Here is an 18,147-nt window from a genome sequence, read left to right as displayed (position 1 = left end):
TTAAAGTCAGCCATGGTGTCTGCTCCCAGGACATGGTGAGACTTTCACAATAAAAATCTACAGCTACTTATAGGAAGATACTACATTTTACAGGAATATTCAAAATAAAGTCCAGATTGTAGTATAAGGTACCATGAGTCTCCTGCAGCTCTTTGTCCTTTCAAAATAAAAGCCTTGTATAGCATTTTCTAAAAATAAAAGCACCCTCACTACAGCTCATAGTTCTCGATTATTCCAACTGTGCCAGGCGATTCAAAACGTGCTTCAGCTGTTTAGCGGCCGGCGACACGGTTTGCCTCGAGCTTTTTGCAGCAGTCAGCAATCCTAATGCAATTTCTTCAGAAACTGCATTGTCTAGTTGTATTATATTGTTATATTGTAACCAGAAGATGTACCAGTTCAACCATATAGATATTACATAGCATGTAGCTGACCTGGTGGACCAGTATTTCCAAGGTCACCTTTTTCTCCTTTCACCCCATGAACACCCTGGTCTCCGGAAGATCCTGTGTGAAGTGCCCAGCAAATAAATGAAACTGTATTAGGTATCTTACACTTCAGCACACTGCTGCAGCCACATATGAACACATCCCCACAGGTATACATATTCACAAACATAATATATAACATTCTTTGGTACATTTTTCACCGGGGCTCCCCATGTCACCATGAGGGCCTGAAATCAAAGTAGAGGAGACAACTGTCAGAAGTCAAATCGGGCTATTTACAGTCACAGCTAGAAGATAAGTGAAATGACAATGTGAAGAAACACTACTGTAAATGGCGATGCTTTATTTCAACATTAGCAGCTCTTTGTGAAAGGAGACCTATCACGCCTATTAACCAGTAAGGAAACAAATGAGTGTGGGCAATAGAATTTGTTTTTCACAATCTCTTTGTTTACATGTTCTCAAGTCAGGTTGGATTTAACCTTCAGGACAGTGTTCTGAAATCTTCAAGTAACGTCCAACTCTTTACCTGGAGCTCCAGGTTCTCCTTTCTCTCCCTTTGCACCATTCCCTGAGAGCCCAGGTGAACCTATATTCACACACACACACACACACACACACACACACACCAATAATGATTATAGAGAACTATTTATGTTTGTAGGCATGCTTTTAGATTTAATAAATGCCTGCTCGTATAAAATAGCTACATGTCAGCAATTTTATCCCTGATGACCAAAAGTTAAATAAGGAAGAGAAAGGGATTGCATAACTGCAATCTGCTGATTTTAATCACTTTATGTTCCTCTTTCACTGACCCTTCAACATGAGGAATCAGGGAAATTAGTGGTCAATATATGAGTCATAAGGTATACACACAGCATGAAGACTATATTTTCAGAATATTTTCCTCAACACACAAGCCCCATTTCAGTATTATCTTGCTTATAATAACATTTATTTGAAAAAAGCATGTCTAAAATATATGATAATTAAAAACAAGACACATAGTCAATGTATAGATGATATGGTTTGTGTCATGTTCTGCCATCTGCTGGAGCATCTCAGCCCTTCACTGCTCAAATAACCTGACGCACCGGTACTCTGAAGCCTGTGATCCTCTTGTGAACATACAGAAAAGCCTGTGTTGACTGGAAGTTGAAAATAACATTTTGAGCATTCATTTAAATTTGTTGCTGCTAAAGCCTTTCCTATATTTTGAAGTCATGCATTGCCAAGTGTAATGTGAAAAATGTGACACATTGACTCCAAAAAGGCCACAAAAGCATCTTTTAGTTTTGATGGGACACTTTTTTATAGCCCCAGTTTCAGATTATAAAAAGATTATATACAGATTTAGGTATACAACAAGTACGTTATTCCACAAATAATCCTAATGAAATCCACCAATTTGACCAGCCTCTCCTGACCTACCAGGTTGACCTGTGAGTCCCTTTTCACCCTTTTGTCCTGGAGGGCCAGCAGCACCAGTGTCACCTGGAAAGAAACATACAGGTATAAGATCTCCTGACAGACTGCATCTTCTGCTGTTCAACACTAAAGCACGCTGAATAATCAAGAAAAACAGTGATATGTAAACTTAAGCTCTTGGAATTCTTTTTAGATTTTTATTTATTTATTTATTGTTGGTACAGTAGATGAAAACAAGACTGTGGGGAACAAGCTAATAACAACTGGGCATTTTAGCAGAAATTCTATGAAAAAACTAGACAAATGCATTTCCTGCTGAAAATGCGTGTGAATGCTGAAAGCTGAATGGAGCTGCCCAGAAAATGCTGAATGCATGCTGAAGAATCCTGGAAACTGAAATGTAAAACTGGCGTTGGAAGCTTAACTTGCTTAGCTAAAAAAACATTCAACATTGCTGAAAAGGGTGGAAAGATATGATGAAGTACAAATAAATTCCCTTTCAATTGCAAAAGAAAGAAACCTTACGCCAACATGCAAGAAGCCAGTGTAGTTGAAGGATCTTTGTAGCAGGATAGGATAGAAGAGAAGGAAGGAAGAACTGAAGGAATTAAATACGACTTAAAGAAAGAAAAAGGGAAGAATGAAACAGCAAAACAGTGAAATTGTAGAAATACAATTGTGTATTACCAGTGTAGTTTTAAAACCGATAAATACTGCTGAAAAATAGAGAAGGTAAATGATGTGTAACCAAAGCAGAAGTATTTGAAGGAAGGTTTTCTTATATGCCAATATCCAAAGTACATTTTAAGCTCATATTTGTGTTTGTTGACTTTTATTTTGAAATAAGCCTATAAAAGACTTTTATTTTGTATAGTAACACATAGTAACCAATGTAAAACTCAGAAAAGGCCTTAAAAAAACATAAAATGAAAAACTGCGATTAATCAAAAACTGTAACAGATATCAAAAAGCCGAATACAAGACTAATAGATTAATGTCTTCTGACCTGTTTAAAGGTTGAAAGGTTTCTAGCTGAAAGAGGACAAAATTTAAGTGGATTTTAACATTCTCTCCATTCATTTCAATGGGAGAAAAAAATTGAAAAAAGCTGAATATTTCAAAAAGTATAAAAGGTATCAAAAAGTTGAATACAAGCAGAAATGTCCTTAAAAAGCTGAACATTTTGATACCTGAACTGTCTTTCTAGCACAAAGTATGCAGACGGCGTTAGCGACCGAAAAACAAGTGAGGATAACAATACTGTGAATGCTGAATCAGCATTCACACTAATGAACTGTATTTAAATAGATACTGAATATCTATTGGGGATAGTACTGGAAAGCAAAAGATATTTTAAAAAACTAGCTGCCTATAATTGTGCACACTGCTACAGTTTAGATTAAAAAGGGTGTGCAGTTACACATTAATTATATTACAGCCCATATACAGTAGCCTCTTATATTTTCTATGTAAAATGTTACTTGGACTATTTAAAAACTATCACAGCATTCAATGGCGATTATCAGTTTTTTCTTGGACCATAGATGGGCCCTACTACACTACTGAGGCAAACAAATCATAACAGGTTTGCCAGAGTAGGAAATAAATCCATCTTTCTCAAATTCACAATGTTGGAAAGGTTTTGGTTGTCATCCACGGAGGAACTGCAGATGTACTGTATTAGTATATACATAAAATTACATTCAACCATCCACACACTATCAAACTCACTCAGACACCAATGGAACAGTCACCAGGACAAAAGTGGGGTTCAGTGTCAAAGATACTTCGAGATGCAACAGAGAAACCAACCATTTGGTTACCACAGTTCTTAGAGGGTCCACAGAACTGGCCTTTTTCACCAGTTTCTCCAGGCGCCTACAGTTTCTGTCTGTAATGCCACTCCCCCAACAGACAGCAGCACAGAACAGTGTAGAATGTGCACAGCATGTCACTGCAGACACTGTACAAACCGAGCTGTCTTGAGAGGAAGAGGCAACTCTGCCCTTTCCTGTACACTGCATCCACATTGGCAGATAACTCCAGTTTTTCATCCAGTACCATCCACAGGTACTTGAAGGTCTGCGCAGTCTCTATCTCCTGTTCATCAATGCAGACTGACTGGCATGGTGCTTTTAATCTCCTAAAATCCACCACCTCCTTAGTCTTAGTGGTGTTCAGGAGAAGATAGTTCCTTTTGCTCCAGTCAGTGAAGGCCTCCACTAGGTCCCTGTACTGCCCCTCCTGTCCACTACAGACACATGCACACATGATGATCTGCTCTGCTCTCTGGAACACAGTCACCCACTTACTTGTTCCCCAGAGTTGTCATTTTCTTACAAACATTTAAGTGCTAGTAGTAGAACAGTGACATTTAAACTTTGGCACTGAAAAAATACTGAGAAGGTTGTAATTTGTTCAGTCTTAATGTTTTTCTTTCTTTATTCCAAAGTTTTTTTCAGTACAAATGCTTTCAGTTCCGATTTTGTTTTCAGTGCCAAGTGTTATTTTTCAGTGACTGTCACTCTTGTGGCTTTATAGGTGAGGTCCATGCACTTACCTGAACTCTCCAGCTAAGCTCAACTGTTTGTAAAAACCAATTGAATTTTAATGTTTACACATGCTCAAATCTTCACTCACTCAAGCAGTGGAATGTTGTACTGTGGAGCAGCCCTGCTGTTGTAAAGGAGAGTACACTGCAACACTGACAGGTCATCAATGTTGGGATTATCACCAGAACCACAGCTGAAAGCTAATGCTGCCTGCTGCGCATATACACTTCTCCACCAACTCACTTATAGTAAAACTGACCCAGAAACATTTGTTCTGGTATTGTTTTCTAGATAGGATGTTGGAGACCTGACTTAAATCTTTATTTTCTAATCACTAAAGATTGACTAACCTTTGACACCCCTCTGTCCTGGTAAACCTCGGTCCCCATTTGCACCTGGAAGACCAGGAGGTCCTGAGGACACAGACACAAAACAAGTAGGATTAAAAAGCACAGACACTTTCTGTCCCAGTTGTTATGGTTTTACAATGTACTGTTGCACCATACCCCTTACTGACATCAAACCATGAACCTGTTTCTAACAAAGCCTAGAACCTAATAACTTCAAAAAGGTAACAACCAGAAGATACTGTCTTAACACACACATACACATATGCAGATGAGTATCCCACCTGGTTTTAAGCTTAAGGTTGCCACTTGGCCCTGCAGATTGTGAGTGCTGGTGTTGAGCAGGCTTAGGTCCACCCTCAGCCTCTCTAACTGGCCCTCCTCTCCACACAAGCTGGTGACCTATTGTGTCAAAACAACAGAATCATGACCATGATGTTAAAGCAATGCTGTAAGTCATGACAAAAAAAACAAAACAATATAAAGATTAGCTTCAAAGCAAGACTGCAGTCATTAGCAATACAATGCACCACATTTAAATGCACTATTTTTACTGGTACAGCCTTAATCCATTACAGGTAATGCGACCCCGCCTTGTACTCTGTCCACTGTTCACATGTACTGTAAATAATCTCAGGTGAACCAGGTAAATATGTGCACACCCCCGAGAAATGACATAAAACGTCAAACTTCACTTTTTCTGCGCATTTGGATGATGGCACGTCATGGACGTGAAGAAGTGCTTCTTATATTCCACACAGAGACAAATAGTTTAGGTTGTCCTCAGAGTAAAAACACTGATTTTAACTCAAATGACGAACATTTGGCTCTGCGTTGTTTTGTATTGTGCTGCACTAATCCCCTCCCATCTACATTGACTGAAAGGCTCATTATGTGCGTCTTTGTCTGGTCGTTGAGTGCGTCTTTTGTCTTCACAGGTAAATCACATGACTATTCATCCTGAGACACACCCTCTTGCATATGGCCTTTCTGGACAAAAAGTGTCTTAGAAAATTTAAATCAGTGTATTGTTTACTGTGAATGTGTGAACAAGATGACTTTCACAACACTCTGAAGTAAACACTTTAGCCTACAACATGCAGGTCTCCAAAGTCTTGTGAACCAATGTTCTGTTTGTGTTTTATGGTCTCATTTCAGTGAGTAAAAAATTGTAGTTTTTCACTAACCATGCATAAACACTTCTTTCACAAAAACACAATCATGTATAAACTTGCTGCTCACATATTATTGTAGCCAATTTTGTGCTGATTACAGTGTTACTAGACTTTAGACATTAATATGTTTAAAAGACACTAAAAAAAGCACAAATGTCAGGACATGTCAAAATTTGTCCAGGCCCCCAAAACCCCCTCAGACCCCAGAGTGTGTATTATAGTGTGACTAATCACACATTGTGCTAATATTAGCTAATGTTTTTAGATAGCTGGCATTCCTTTGTCACACACACTCACCCTCACTCCGATGGGCACTTTAGAATAGACAACCTTATCTTACCTTAATTATTACATATTGAACCTTTAACACAATCATCAGCATCTTTATCTATGACAGCAAAAGCCACCGTATTGCTTTCCTGACACAAATGAGTTAAAGGGAATTTTACTGTTCAATTTGCCAAAAAAACGTATCATATTTTAAAGAAATGTGTTCATTTTCTTTCTGTTTGAAAATGGGATAAGAAAATCAATGGTATGAATCTTCTCATCTCACTCCCAGAAAAAAATGTAAATGATTCAATTTCCTAAAATACTGAAGCATTAAAGTTCTATATTTATGGTAATTATTTCTATGGAAGTTACAGTAATTTGATTATCCTGACAGATTTTGTCACTGTAATACTGGATAAAGACAATTAAATTGACTGAATGTGAAACCAAATGAAAACAAAACTGAAAACAGCAGGAAGACCTGGCTCTGGAGGGCCCATAGAAAGCTTCTCATGGACTTGGCTTCTTGACTGTTGTTGTAGATGATAGAGTGGAGGCTTTCACTACCCTGCTCTCCACCCAGGGAACTTTGAATGGATGCCAGCTTCCCTGACCCGATATTAGACAGTGAAGATTCCAGTGTGAAAACTGGAATGAAGAAGGGAAATATTACAAGCATGGTTCCTTCATTCTAGTTTGATTAAGTTTGATGTCTATTTTGAAGAAAACAGACATCCAAAAAGTCTATTATATGAATTGACATATAAATAAGTTTAATTATTTTCAAAACATCACATTTAAATTAAATAGAACAGGGAATTGACATAAGTTCATAATCATAAAAATGTCTGTATGCAATTATACCTTTATAGAGGAGAAAGACATTAAGGGTAGTCTGAAAGATGATGTAAGCTACAACCACATTAAAACACCACTGTCTTCTTGGCCTAGCTGGTTTCAGATCTGAAACACAAACACGAACATCAATTCAAAATGATTTTGTGTCAGGTAGCAAACTACATCTTGGTAGAGTCATCTCAGGAAATAGAAATCCCAGTTACTTAGCTTTTATAAAATTTGAAAAAGGTCCAGGCATTACACATTTAGAAACCAGAGGAAAATATCAGCTGTCTGTCACAATGAAAATAAAAAAGAAATCTAAAATGAAAAACATGTTCTTGGAAAGTGTTGACAATAATGCTGTTAGTAAATGAACTATTGTTAAAAACCCTGTGCATCTCATATAAACACATAAAGAACCCTTCGGCATCTATATGAGAAACAAAAAGTACATAACAGTATACATACATGCATATTTATCTATGTATCTATCTACGTATCTCTAATATAGGTACCTGTCACCAGTGGCAGTTTCCGGGTAAGTGAATCACTTCCTATTGCAAGCGTGTCGTGCTGTATACTTCGTCTACACATTAGCAACAGACTAGCTTTAATCTAACATGCCTAAAAACTACTAAACTCTCTAAACAATTCATTAACCGCTACATTCCGGTACTAGTCAAATACCTTTCTATTTTGACCGGTATTTATTGCTATTTCCTGACTTACCGTTCGTTAGCCTACCGGTTAGCTTAGCTAGCTAGTAACATGGCTTCTCCCTCTCTCTCTCTTTCCTGCTCGGTGTGCCACATGTTTAGTTATTCCTCTGCCTCCTTTAGTGATAATGATACTTGTAATAAGTGTAAGGTTCTGGTAGCTTTGGAGGCGAGGATCACTGATTTGGAAGCGCGGCTCTGCACCTTTGAACCAGCTAGCCTAGCCTAGCCCCGTTAGCAGGTGTGGAGCCACCGAACTCAGGCTCAGGGTCTCTTAGCGGTCCAAGTGCAGCTCCGGAGCAGCCCGGAGAATTAGCCTGGGTGACGGTCCGATGGAAATGTACTCCTAAGCAGAAGCCCACGGCTCATCACCTGCCTGTTCACGTTTCTAATAGATTTTCCCCTTTCAGCGACACACCCGCTGAGAAACCGACTCTGATAATTGGCGATTCCATAGTCAGGAACGTGAAAATAGAGACACCAGCGACCATAGTCAAATGTATTCCTGGGGCCAGAGCGGGCGACATCAGTCAAATCTGAAGCTGCTGGCTAAGGCTAATCGTAAATATGGAAAAATTGTTATTCACGTCGGCAACAACGACACCCGATTACGCCAATCGGAGGTCACGAAAATTAATGTTTAGCCGCATGTCGTTGTTCCGTCGCTGGCTGTCTAGGTGGTGTCGAGAAAACGATGCGGGCTTCATAGACAATTGGGCCACTTTCTGGGGAAAACCCGGTCTGATAGCGAGGGACGGCATCCATCCCACTTTTAATGGTGCAACTCTCATCTCTAGAAATCTGGCTGAGTTTATTAGCCGGCCTAAAGCCTGACAATCCAGAGGGGACCGGGACGCAGAGACTCAGTCTAAAACGTCTCTCTGCAGTTTCCTTAGAGCTGTCACCCCCCTCAAACCACACAGAGATTGTGTCTGCCCCTCGAACATGTAAATCAAATAAATCTGATGTTAACAGAAGAGGAGTTATTCATAAAAACCTAATAAAAATTAAGACCACTCCTCTTACTGAACAGAAAAACAGAACAATCAGATGTGGATTATTAAATATTAGGTCTCTTTCATCTAAATCTCTTTTAGTAAATGATTTGGTAACTGATCACCAAATTGACTTGCTTTGTCTTACTGAAACCTGGCTACAGCAGGATGAATATGTCAGTCTGAATGAATCAACCCTGCTCAGTCATAAAAATTTTCATGTTCCTCGAAGCACAGGTCGAGGTGGTCCTCCACCTCGATCTTCCACTCAAACTTATTAAACTCATTATTAAACCTCAACTTATAAAACTCCTCAGAACAGTTATAACTAATTTGAGAGCCTCACTCTTAGTCTCTCACATCCAAACTGGAAAACATAAACCAGTTCTACTTGTCATTGTGTACCGTCAACCTGTCCCTTACTCAGAGTTTTTAACTGAATTTCCAGATAAAGTCATTATAGTGGGACATTTTAACATTCATGTAGATGTTGAAACTAATAGTCTCAGCAATGCATTTAATTCAATATAAGATTCAATTGGTTTCATTCAAAATGTTAATAAACCCACCCACTGTTTCAATCACACTCTTGATCTTGTTCTGACCTATGGCATCGAAATTGAACATCTAATAGTTTTCCCCAAAATCCTATTTTGTCAGATCATTCTTTAATAACTTTTGAATTGAAGATGATGGATCATGCAGCATTTGGAAGAAAATTCCACTACAGCAGATGTTTATCGGACAATGCTGTTAATAAATTTAAGAAAATGATTCCATCTTTATTTACATCTATGCCATGTGCCAACACAGTGGAGGGCAACTGCCTCAATCCCACTCCCTACCAAACTGATCATATTGTTGACAGCGCTGTAACCTCACTGCGTGAAACGCTTGATACTGTGTTCCCTCTGAAAAAGAAGTTAGTGAATCAGAGGAGATTAGCCCCATGGCATAATTTATATATTCAGACCTTAAAGCAGGCATCACGAAGGCTGGAAAGGAAGTGGCGTTCCACAAATTTAGAGGAATTTTTTCTAGCCTGGAAAAACAGTCTACTAACATATAAAAAAGCTCTCCGTAAAGCCAGAACTGCATACTATTCATCACTAATAGAGGAAAATAAGAACAAGCCCCGGTTTCTTTTCAACACTATAGCCAGGCTGACGAAAAGTCACAGCTCTGTTGAGCCCAGTGTTCCCTTAGCTCTCAGCAGTGATGAATTTATGAGTTTCTGTACAAATAAAATCACAACTATTAGAGATAAAATTCAGCAGATACTTCCTATACCTGCAATAAATGAATCCTCTACTACAGTAGCTCTTGAATCATCTACAAGACCTCAGTTATGTTTAGATTGCTTCTCTCCCATAGATCTCTCTGAATTTACATCAGTAGTTGCTTCATCTAAACCATCAACGTGTCTCTTAGACCACATCCCGACAAGACTGCTACGTACCACAGGCCTTTAAGAATCAAACCCTTACTGAAAAAGCCTAGTCTTGATCCAGGAGTCTTGGCTAATTATAGACCAATATCCAACCTACCATTTATTTCTAAAATCCTAGAAAAAGCTGTTGCTAAGCAGCTATCAGACCACTTACACAGAAATGAACTATTTGAAGATTTCCAGTCAGGATTTAGATCACATCATAGTACAGAAACAGCAATGTTAAAAGTCACCAACGATCTTCTGTTAGCCTCAGATAATGGACTTGTTTCTATACTTGTCCTCCTAGACCTTAGTGCTGCACAAGGTGTGAGAGCGGGTGTGTCGCTGAGCGGGGAAAATCTATTAGAAACATGAACAGGGAGGTGATGAGCCGTGGGCTTCTGCTTAGGAGTACATTTCCGTCGGACCGTCGTCCAGGCTAATCTCCAGGCTGCTCCGGAGCTGCCCTTGGACCGCTAACAGACCCTGAGTTCGGTGGCTCCACACTAGCTAATGGGGCTAGGCTAGCTGGCTTTTGTTCGAAGGTGCAGAGCCGCGCTTCCAAATCAGTGATCCTCGCCTCCAAGGCTAACAGAACCTTACACGTATTACAGGTATCATTATCGCTAAAGGAGGCAGAGGATTAACTAAACGTGGTACACCGAGCAAGAAAGAGAGAGGGAGAAGCCATATTAGCTAAGCTAACTAGCTAGTTAATGTAACCGGTAGGCTAACGAGCGCTAAGTCAGGAAATAGCAATAAATACCGGTCAAAATAGAAAGGTACTTGACTTGTACCGGAATGTAGCAGTTAATGAATTGTTTAGAGTTTATGTAGTTGGTTTTTAGGTGTGTTAAACTATAGCTAGTCTGTTGCTAGTCTGTAGACAAACGATACAACACACACAACAAGACACGCTTGCAAGACAAAAGTGATTCGCTTACCCGGAGAGCAACACCAACAGGGGGCGCCACGATCTCAGAATGGCCGCCCAAACTGAGCCCGGTTCTGCTGGAGGTTTTTTCTTCCATTAAAGGGAGTTTTTCCTCTCCACTGTCGCCAAGTGCTTGCTCATAAGGGATTTTTTGGGTTTTTTGTATTTGTAAAGTGCCTTGAGATGATTTGGCACTATACAAATAAAATTGAATTGAATTGAATCAATATATAGCCAGGAGACTGGAGGAATCTTTAGGTAAGACCTTTTTGTGCTTGAACAAACTAAGAGAATCACGCTGGTTTCTTACAGACAGTTCGTGAAACCTGATATAAGATTAATAGCAGACTGAAACATTATAACTAGAAATACAGTTTTAAATGTACAACATCGCATGCATCTAATATCACACACCCCCAGAGTGGACATATCCTCTCTACTCCATAACGTGAACCCTGCACAGCTTAGTCTGAGTAACAACCCCACTGAGGTCACCTGTGGTCAGTAGTGTCTGAAACATCATGTGTTACATGGTTCATGGATTTAAGTGTCAGAACCGTGATTGTCAGAGAACAGCTGGAGCACACCTCCTTAGTACAAAGCTGGATTATTATGTGTAAAGATGGTGTGGGAGATTGTGGGAGAGAGGCTGCTGTACCCAATGAATGTACTATTAAAAGGGGGAGGTGGTTCACTGAATAGAGGCACTGAAAACCTGCATTCCAAGTGAAAAGAGCTGGCACTCTTGTAGCAGCGGCAGTGACAGTCACAGGGAGAGAAAAACATAAGTTAAACATGATGATGCTGCAGACCTGTACCTGTACTTGAGGACGTTTTCTCTTTAAATCATAATTGACGACCCCTGGTATAGACTGTCAATCATAGCTGCAGTCGTAACTTGTTTAATTGTTAGTGTTATTAAATATCTCTGCATTACTTTTATTTTACCCAGCCCAATTGACAATATTTTTGCTGGTAAAATGAAAGACAATATATACCGTTATATACTCAACAATATTGTCGCTAATGTTAGCTAGCTGTCAGCTTACTTCAGCTGCTACTAAAGCAGCAAAAAGTCATTTAGAAGTTAATGTTAACAGATCTTGCTTATTTCTGAATAAACAATGGCAGAGAGCACAGACTCATTTGTGGTTTAGGAGCTCCAGGAGAACTTGTACGTATTTATGTCCATGGTGAGCAACAGGCTGCGTCAGTGAAGTGCAAGTTGACCCTTCTCCATTGGTTACTCGGCGGAACGCTGTATGCATGCAAATTAACTATTAACTATATGTAAATCGTGGTGTCATAACCCCGCCCATTTAAGCCCCCCCCCCACGCCAAAACAATGTCAGAAAGTTGGAACTGAAAAACAGTCATTGGCATTGTAAAGAAAAAGGAGCGGCATCATACAAAAAAGAACACCATCGAAAAAAAATAGTAAATAGTTATTGAAAAAAAACAGGAAGTATCAAAACATTATCACTGAAAAACACACCATAATGCAAAAGATACAAAAATAAAATAATATATTTTTAATGTCCATTTGCAATAAAGATGTTTCAATGACAATGATTCTTTTTTCAATGCCAAACTTTATTTTCAATGCCAAAACTTAAAGACATCGAATTGGCTCCATAATTTTCTTCTGGTTATGTGGATGTATACCATGTGTATATTGCTACATAACATCTGGTGTCTTAAAAACAAAGACACTGAGTATGTTGAGTAGGTTAAAACTAATGCATTGCTGGTGCAAAGCCATTATTAGGGCACCATAAACATACCAACATAAAAAGTGTGGTATGTTTATATGTATGTGTGACTTTTTTGTATTGTATTTTAATGCAAAATGATATGCAGAACATGTAGTAACATGTAGTAACCACATCCCTTAGCCCCGTCCCTTCTGAGGGCCCCTCCTCTTCACGCCAAAAAGTGTGAAAAACAAAACAAAAAAAACTGGTACTGAAAATCACTGACATCAACTGAAAATCAGAAGATTGCCACTGAAAAAAAACTGGCATTAAAAAAAAAAAAAAGAGAAGATTGTAATTATTTTCAGTATCAACACTTTTTTCAATGATGTTTTTTATTTTTCAGTTCAAATCCTTCAGTGTTTATGTTTTTTTTTTCTAGTTCTGATTTTATTTTCATTCTCCACTGCCAAAGGTTATTTTTCTGTTATGACCCTCATTTGGACTTCCCTCTGAGCACTCTTATTTTGTATTTAGTTTCTGCCCGCCCTTCTCATGGTCCTCAGTAGCTTTATGTTAATCAGTTCTAATCAGTTTCACTTGTCCCTTTCTCTCTCTCCTTTTGCGTTTATACATACCAGCCCTGTCCCTTTGTTCTCTGTTGGTTCGTCCTGAATGTTTTGCCTGAGACTCTGTTTGTTTGCCAGTCCGTCAGCCTGTGTGCCTGCCTGTCTCTGTGTCCTTCCGCCCTAGTCCTGACCCTCGTGTCTCCTGTTCCTCCCAACGTGAACCTGCACTTAAGTTTTTCCTCCAGTTATCTTTAGTTTCAATAAAGCCTTTAGTTTTGCAACCTTTGGTCCTATTTACCTTTTGCGTCCACCACACAACAAATTCACTGCTGGTACTCAACTGTTGCTCTTCTAGCTCTGGTAAAGAGGCTGTCTGTGTTAAAACATGTTAAACACCTTATTGAAGGTAATATATTCTGGTTTTGTAGTGCATGCTCCTAAATAAATTAGACAAAAAGCAGAAGTAATGTAGCATTAATGTAGAAATGGTTGGTCACTGATTCTGTGGACCCATAATGAAGTTGCTAAACACGTAGTGTTTTCTCTGTGGGCACGAGCTCTGAATAGTGGTGAAAGGTCACACTGACTAAAATCTGCAGAAGGTCTCAGAGGTGAACACAGATTGACCCTTAACAAAACAAAACATTCTTTCTAGTCACAGACTGCATTAAAAACAGACATGATTCTGTGATGAACATCACTGCATGTGCTCAGGAATACTCCCAAAAATCACTCTGTGAGCATAGTTCACCGTGCTATCCAAAAATATTTGGAGCATTTTGCAATGAAAAATGTCAGAGAAGACCCAGGACTGTTGAGCAGTTTGAAGAATGAGACATTGCTTTCACCCAAACTCCAGCAACTGGTTTAGAGACTGTTAAAAGAAGGGGGGATGCTACACTGTGGTAAACATGGGCCTCTCCCAACTTTTTTGAGATGTGTTGCTGCCATCAGTGTTTATGTTCTACTGTGAATGAAATATGGGTTTATGAGATTTGCAAATCATTGCTTTCTCTTTTTATATAGATTTTACACAACATCCTAACTTTTTTTGGAATTGGGGTTTAAGTATAATTCACTTCAGGAGACAGTAGCCTCATGTTTCTCTCAGAAAGCCTGCTCTGTCTGTTTAACAGGAATGATGTAGCCACTACCACCTGCTGGCCGTGGCAGCTGTTGCATTCACTCTCAGGTTTAACTGGTCTATTACTTGAAAAGCAGTAGAGATTTTTTAAAAAGTGATTAGATTTTGAATATTTAAGTCTTAAAGACATGACTTTATACCTACATTTATTTTTTTAATTAATTGTATTATCTTCTTTAAAATGTATTAATTGTTTTTTTGTTCACAATGCAAATAATTTCCATCAAGTAATTCTTTATTTGGCATGCTGTTTCCCGAAGTACATGTATAAAGTTTTATGTCTACATTGCCCATAGGAGTAAATGTGAGTGTGTGAGGTTGTTTGTCTCTATGTGGCCCTGTGATGGACTGGTGATCTGTCCAGGGTGTACCCCTGCCTTTCACCCAAAGAGAGCTGGGATAGGCTCCAGCAGATCCCTGGGACCCTGGTTAGGAATAAGTGGGTATAGATGATGGATGGATGGATGGATGTTGCTGTCTTTTAACACATAAACCATTTGTTGTTTTACTGCTTTTAATTTAGTTTTTAGTTGAACAAAGGGCTAACTCTTCTTATGCAAACATAGATTATTAAGTTATTTTTCAATACTTTAACTCAGTTAAGCTGTTACATTATGAGCACCTGCCTATTACTGTGTACGATAGAGTCAGTGCCGCAGCTGGTTGGCACTCGTCTGTAGTCAGGAAGTGCACACATTTGTCTACAATTCAGTGAAAAACAGATATAAAAGGAGTGAAAACTGTGGTTAGACATGAGATGATTTTTTAGATAAACTGTCCGTATTTCATTTGTGGTACTATAAAACAGTCTTTCTTTGAATATTAATACATACTTGTTATTGTGACTAGGTACTTTGATTTAAAATTCTCCTCCTGTACCTTGTTTGTAAATGTCTCAAAACTCAAGTACTGCACAGTGAAGCACATGAGAACATTTTTGAGCCATTATGTTCATGCAGTGTTAACTGGAGGTTCTCTGACATAAACGTTGTGAATCTGGTTATCATGTTTTCTCAGTTCAGATCAGAATCTAATTCCTTTCTGCCTTGGTACTCACCATCAGGCTGGAAACTGTAGAGATCACTCCTACTAAGTGACATCTCAAACAGTGGGTTACTCTGGGTGTAGGAGACTCGATCCATTGTCTTGTCCACTGATGTCTCCATACTGTCTACAGTCCAAAGTAACCTTTATTTTCTACTGCAGGAAGCCTTATAAGATACAGCACATATTGGAAAACCCAGATTGCAACAGATTTGTAGCTGAGGTGGCCAAAACTCTACAGAAAAACACCCATGCAAGGCAACAACTTAGTAGAATGAGGAAGTTACTACTCAACAAGACATTGCAAAACAGTAACAAAAATAAAGGTTAGTATATTTTTTATAAAGTTCTGCATTTTTAGCACTGTCCCTGTAAAATCATATGAACACATTGCCCTGTAGTCAGGACCATATATAACAACCCACAGTAGATGAGAAAGGAAAACAGAAACCTTGTCAGTCACAAATTAAATAGGTTGAGCAGGTTCAATGGAAAAAGAGATGCTCAGTTCAGGTCAGGTATGTTGTGACATAGTTCATCGAAGAATGCCTCCTTATCAGTAAACTGTATACAGAGTATACTGGGAATTCATTCCATAACGTACAGAAATAATATCAAATCAATCCAAAGATCTCTGGAGCGATATTAGACCTTTCTGTTGTCCTACTGAAGAATTTCAAGTAAAATAATTAAACCTACTTCTTTCACTCTTCTTGCTGATATTTTGCTGGAACTTTCCTTTAAATGTTAGATGTCTTATGAATGCAAAGTTTCAAAACAGAGCTGATAAAGACAAACATTCCAGGCCAGTTACTGGCTCCACCAACCTGCAGTGTCTATTTGTTGTTTATTGTTGCTGTTCTTTTCGGTCTCCTCTATCCACTCACCCCGACTGGTCGAGGCAGATAGCCGCCCAAACTGAGCCCGTTTCTGCTGGATGTTTTTTCTTCCATTAAAGGGAGTTTTTCCTCTCCACTGTCGCCAAGTGCTTGCTCATAAGGGATTTGTTGGGTTTTTTGTATTTGTAAAGTGCCTTAAGATGATTTGTATTGTGATTTGGCACTATACAAATAAAACTGAATTGAATTGAATTAATATATAGCCAGGAGACGAGGAATCTTTAGGTAAGACCTTTTTGTGCTTATGTTATATGTCACCCTATGCTCCTCCCTTTTCTGGAATAATGTGTTCACTACAGCCATTTCCATTCTTTTTGCAAAGTCTACCACCATCTGTCCTTCTGCATTCCTGTCCTGCATACCAAACTTACCCATCACTTCCTCATCACCTCTGTTTCCCTCACCAACATGTCCATTGAAGTCTGCCCCAATCACCACTCTCTCACCACTAGGGATACCCAGAATCACCTCATCCAGTCCCCTCCAGAATTTCTTCTTCTCTTCTAACTCACATCCTACCTGTGGCTACCACTGACAACATTCAACACCACACCTTCAGCTTCCAGCTTCAGACTCAACACCCTATCTAACACTCTCTTCACCTCCAGAACATTCTTAGCAAAATCCTCCTTCAGGATAAGTCCTACTCCACTCCTCTTTCCATCCACACCATGATAAAACAGCTTGAGTCCTACACTCCTGCCCTTCCTCTTCTCTCTTTGCCCACGAACACACCTTCCTCCGCTCCTTCTTCGACCAACAACAGTCCAATTTCCACTGGCACCCTATAAGTCAGCAGCACCAGTGGTGGTCGTTGTTAACCGGGCCGCGACCGATCTGGTATGGAAGTCATATTTGTGATTCGCATGTTTGATTTGGCTTAAATTTTACATCGGATGCCCTTGCTGACACAACCCTCCACATTTACCCGGACCTGGGACAGGCACATGAAGACACTGGATTGTGCCCCCTTGTGGTTGCATTAACAACAAGCAGAAGTACATTATGAAATGTATTAATCCATAAGTAAAATTAAACTGCACCAACATTTGGTGGGGGAGATGAAGCAGTGTCTCCTCCTCCTCTCTCAGGTTGTCTGAATGTTGACACTAAGTCCAAACTGTGTTTCAGCTGCAGACTTTATTACCTGCACTTTGAAGTCTGCAGTATAACTCTTTGTTTGGGGCGGCATTTTCACTTGTGTTACACTAGGAGTTAGAGTTTAGTCTGAACATAAATGTTTTTACTGTTTCAGTGGTAGTGTTATCTTTAGTTGTGTCACAACTATAAACTTTACCAATCAAGGCTACAATTTCCAGCCAGTTAGAAGAGGAGTAAATCTTTGAGCTTTTAGTTAAACAGATTGTAACAGCATGGTGATGTCGGCAGCAGCGGATCCTCCAAGCAGCTGCAGAAGCTATATATGAACAGAAAAGAAGCAATAAGAAGCATCAGTGGCACTATACAAGGGTGTTCATCATTTTTTTAGCCTTGATTGTTCAAGCTTATGTTAAGCATTAGCTAATAACCCTATCCAGACCCACAAAGTCTGGAGATTAAACAATACTGGAAAACATGAGGAAGACGGATGCAGGAAAGACAACAGTAACCATTGGCAGACATCAAACAAAGAGTCTCAAGTATGAAGAACTG

The 18,147-nt window shown here is 39.2% G+C and overlaps 1 protein-coding gene across 1 annotated transcript in view; it reads right to left on the bottom strand.

Moving 5' to 3' along the window:
* The window catches only part of marco (macrophage receptor with collagenous structure), a 30,176-nt gene extending 14,374 nt beyond the window's left edge, over positions 1-15,802 (bottom strand). Inside the window, exons 1-8 of the mRNA XM_026294795.2 lie at positions 15,609-15,802; positions 7,092-7,190; positions 6,709-6,875; positions 5,064-5,181; positions 4,783-4,845; positions 1,884-1,946; positions 979-1,038; positions 435-506 (exon numbers count right to left, since the gene is read on the bottom strand). Coding sequence (XP_026150580.1) covers positions 435-506; positions 979-1,038; positions 1,884-1,946; positions 4,783-4,845; positions 5,064-5,181; positions 6,709-6,875; positions 7,092-7,190; positions 15,609-15,717 — 751 coding nt within the window. The 5' untranslated portion in view covers positions 15,718-15,802. The remainder of the gene's footprint in view (positions 1-434; positions 507-978; positions 1,039-1,883; positions 1,947-4,782; positions 4,846-5,063; positions 5,182-6,708; positions 6,876-7,091; positions 7,191-15,608) is intronic.
* Positions 15,803-18,147: the final 2,345 nt, after the last annotated feature.

The sequence above is a fragment of the Mastacembelus armatus genome, chromosome 21 (assembly GCF_900324485.2).
Source record: "Mastacembelus armatus chromosome 21, fMasArm1.2, whole genome shotgun sequence".
NCBI lineage: Eukaryota > Metazoa > Chordata > Actinopteri > Synbranchiformes > Mastacembelidae > Mastacembelus > Mastacembelus armatus.
This window is presented reverse-complemented; position numbering and strand designations above follow the sequence as displayed.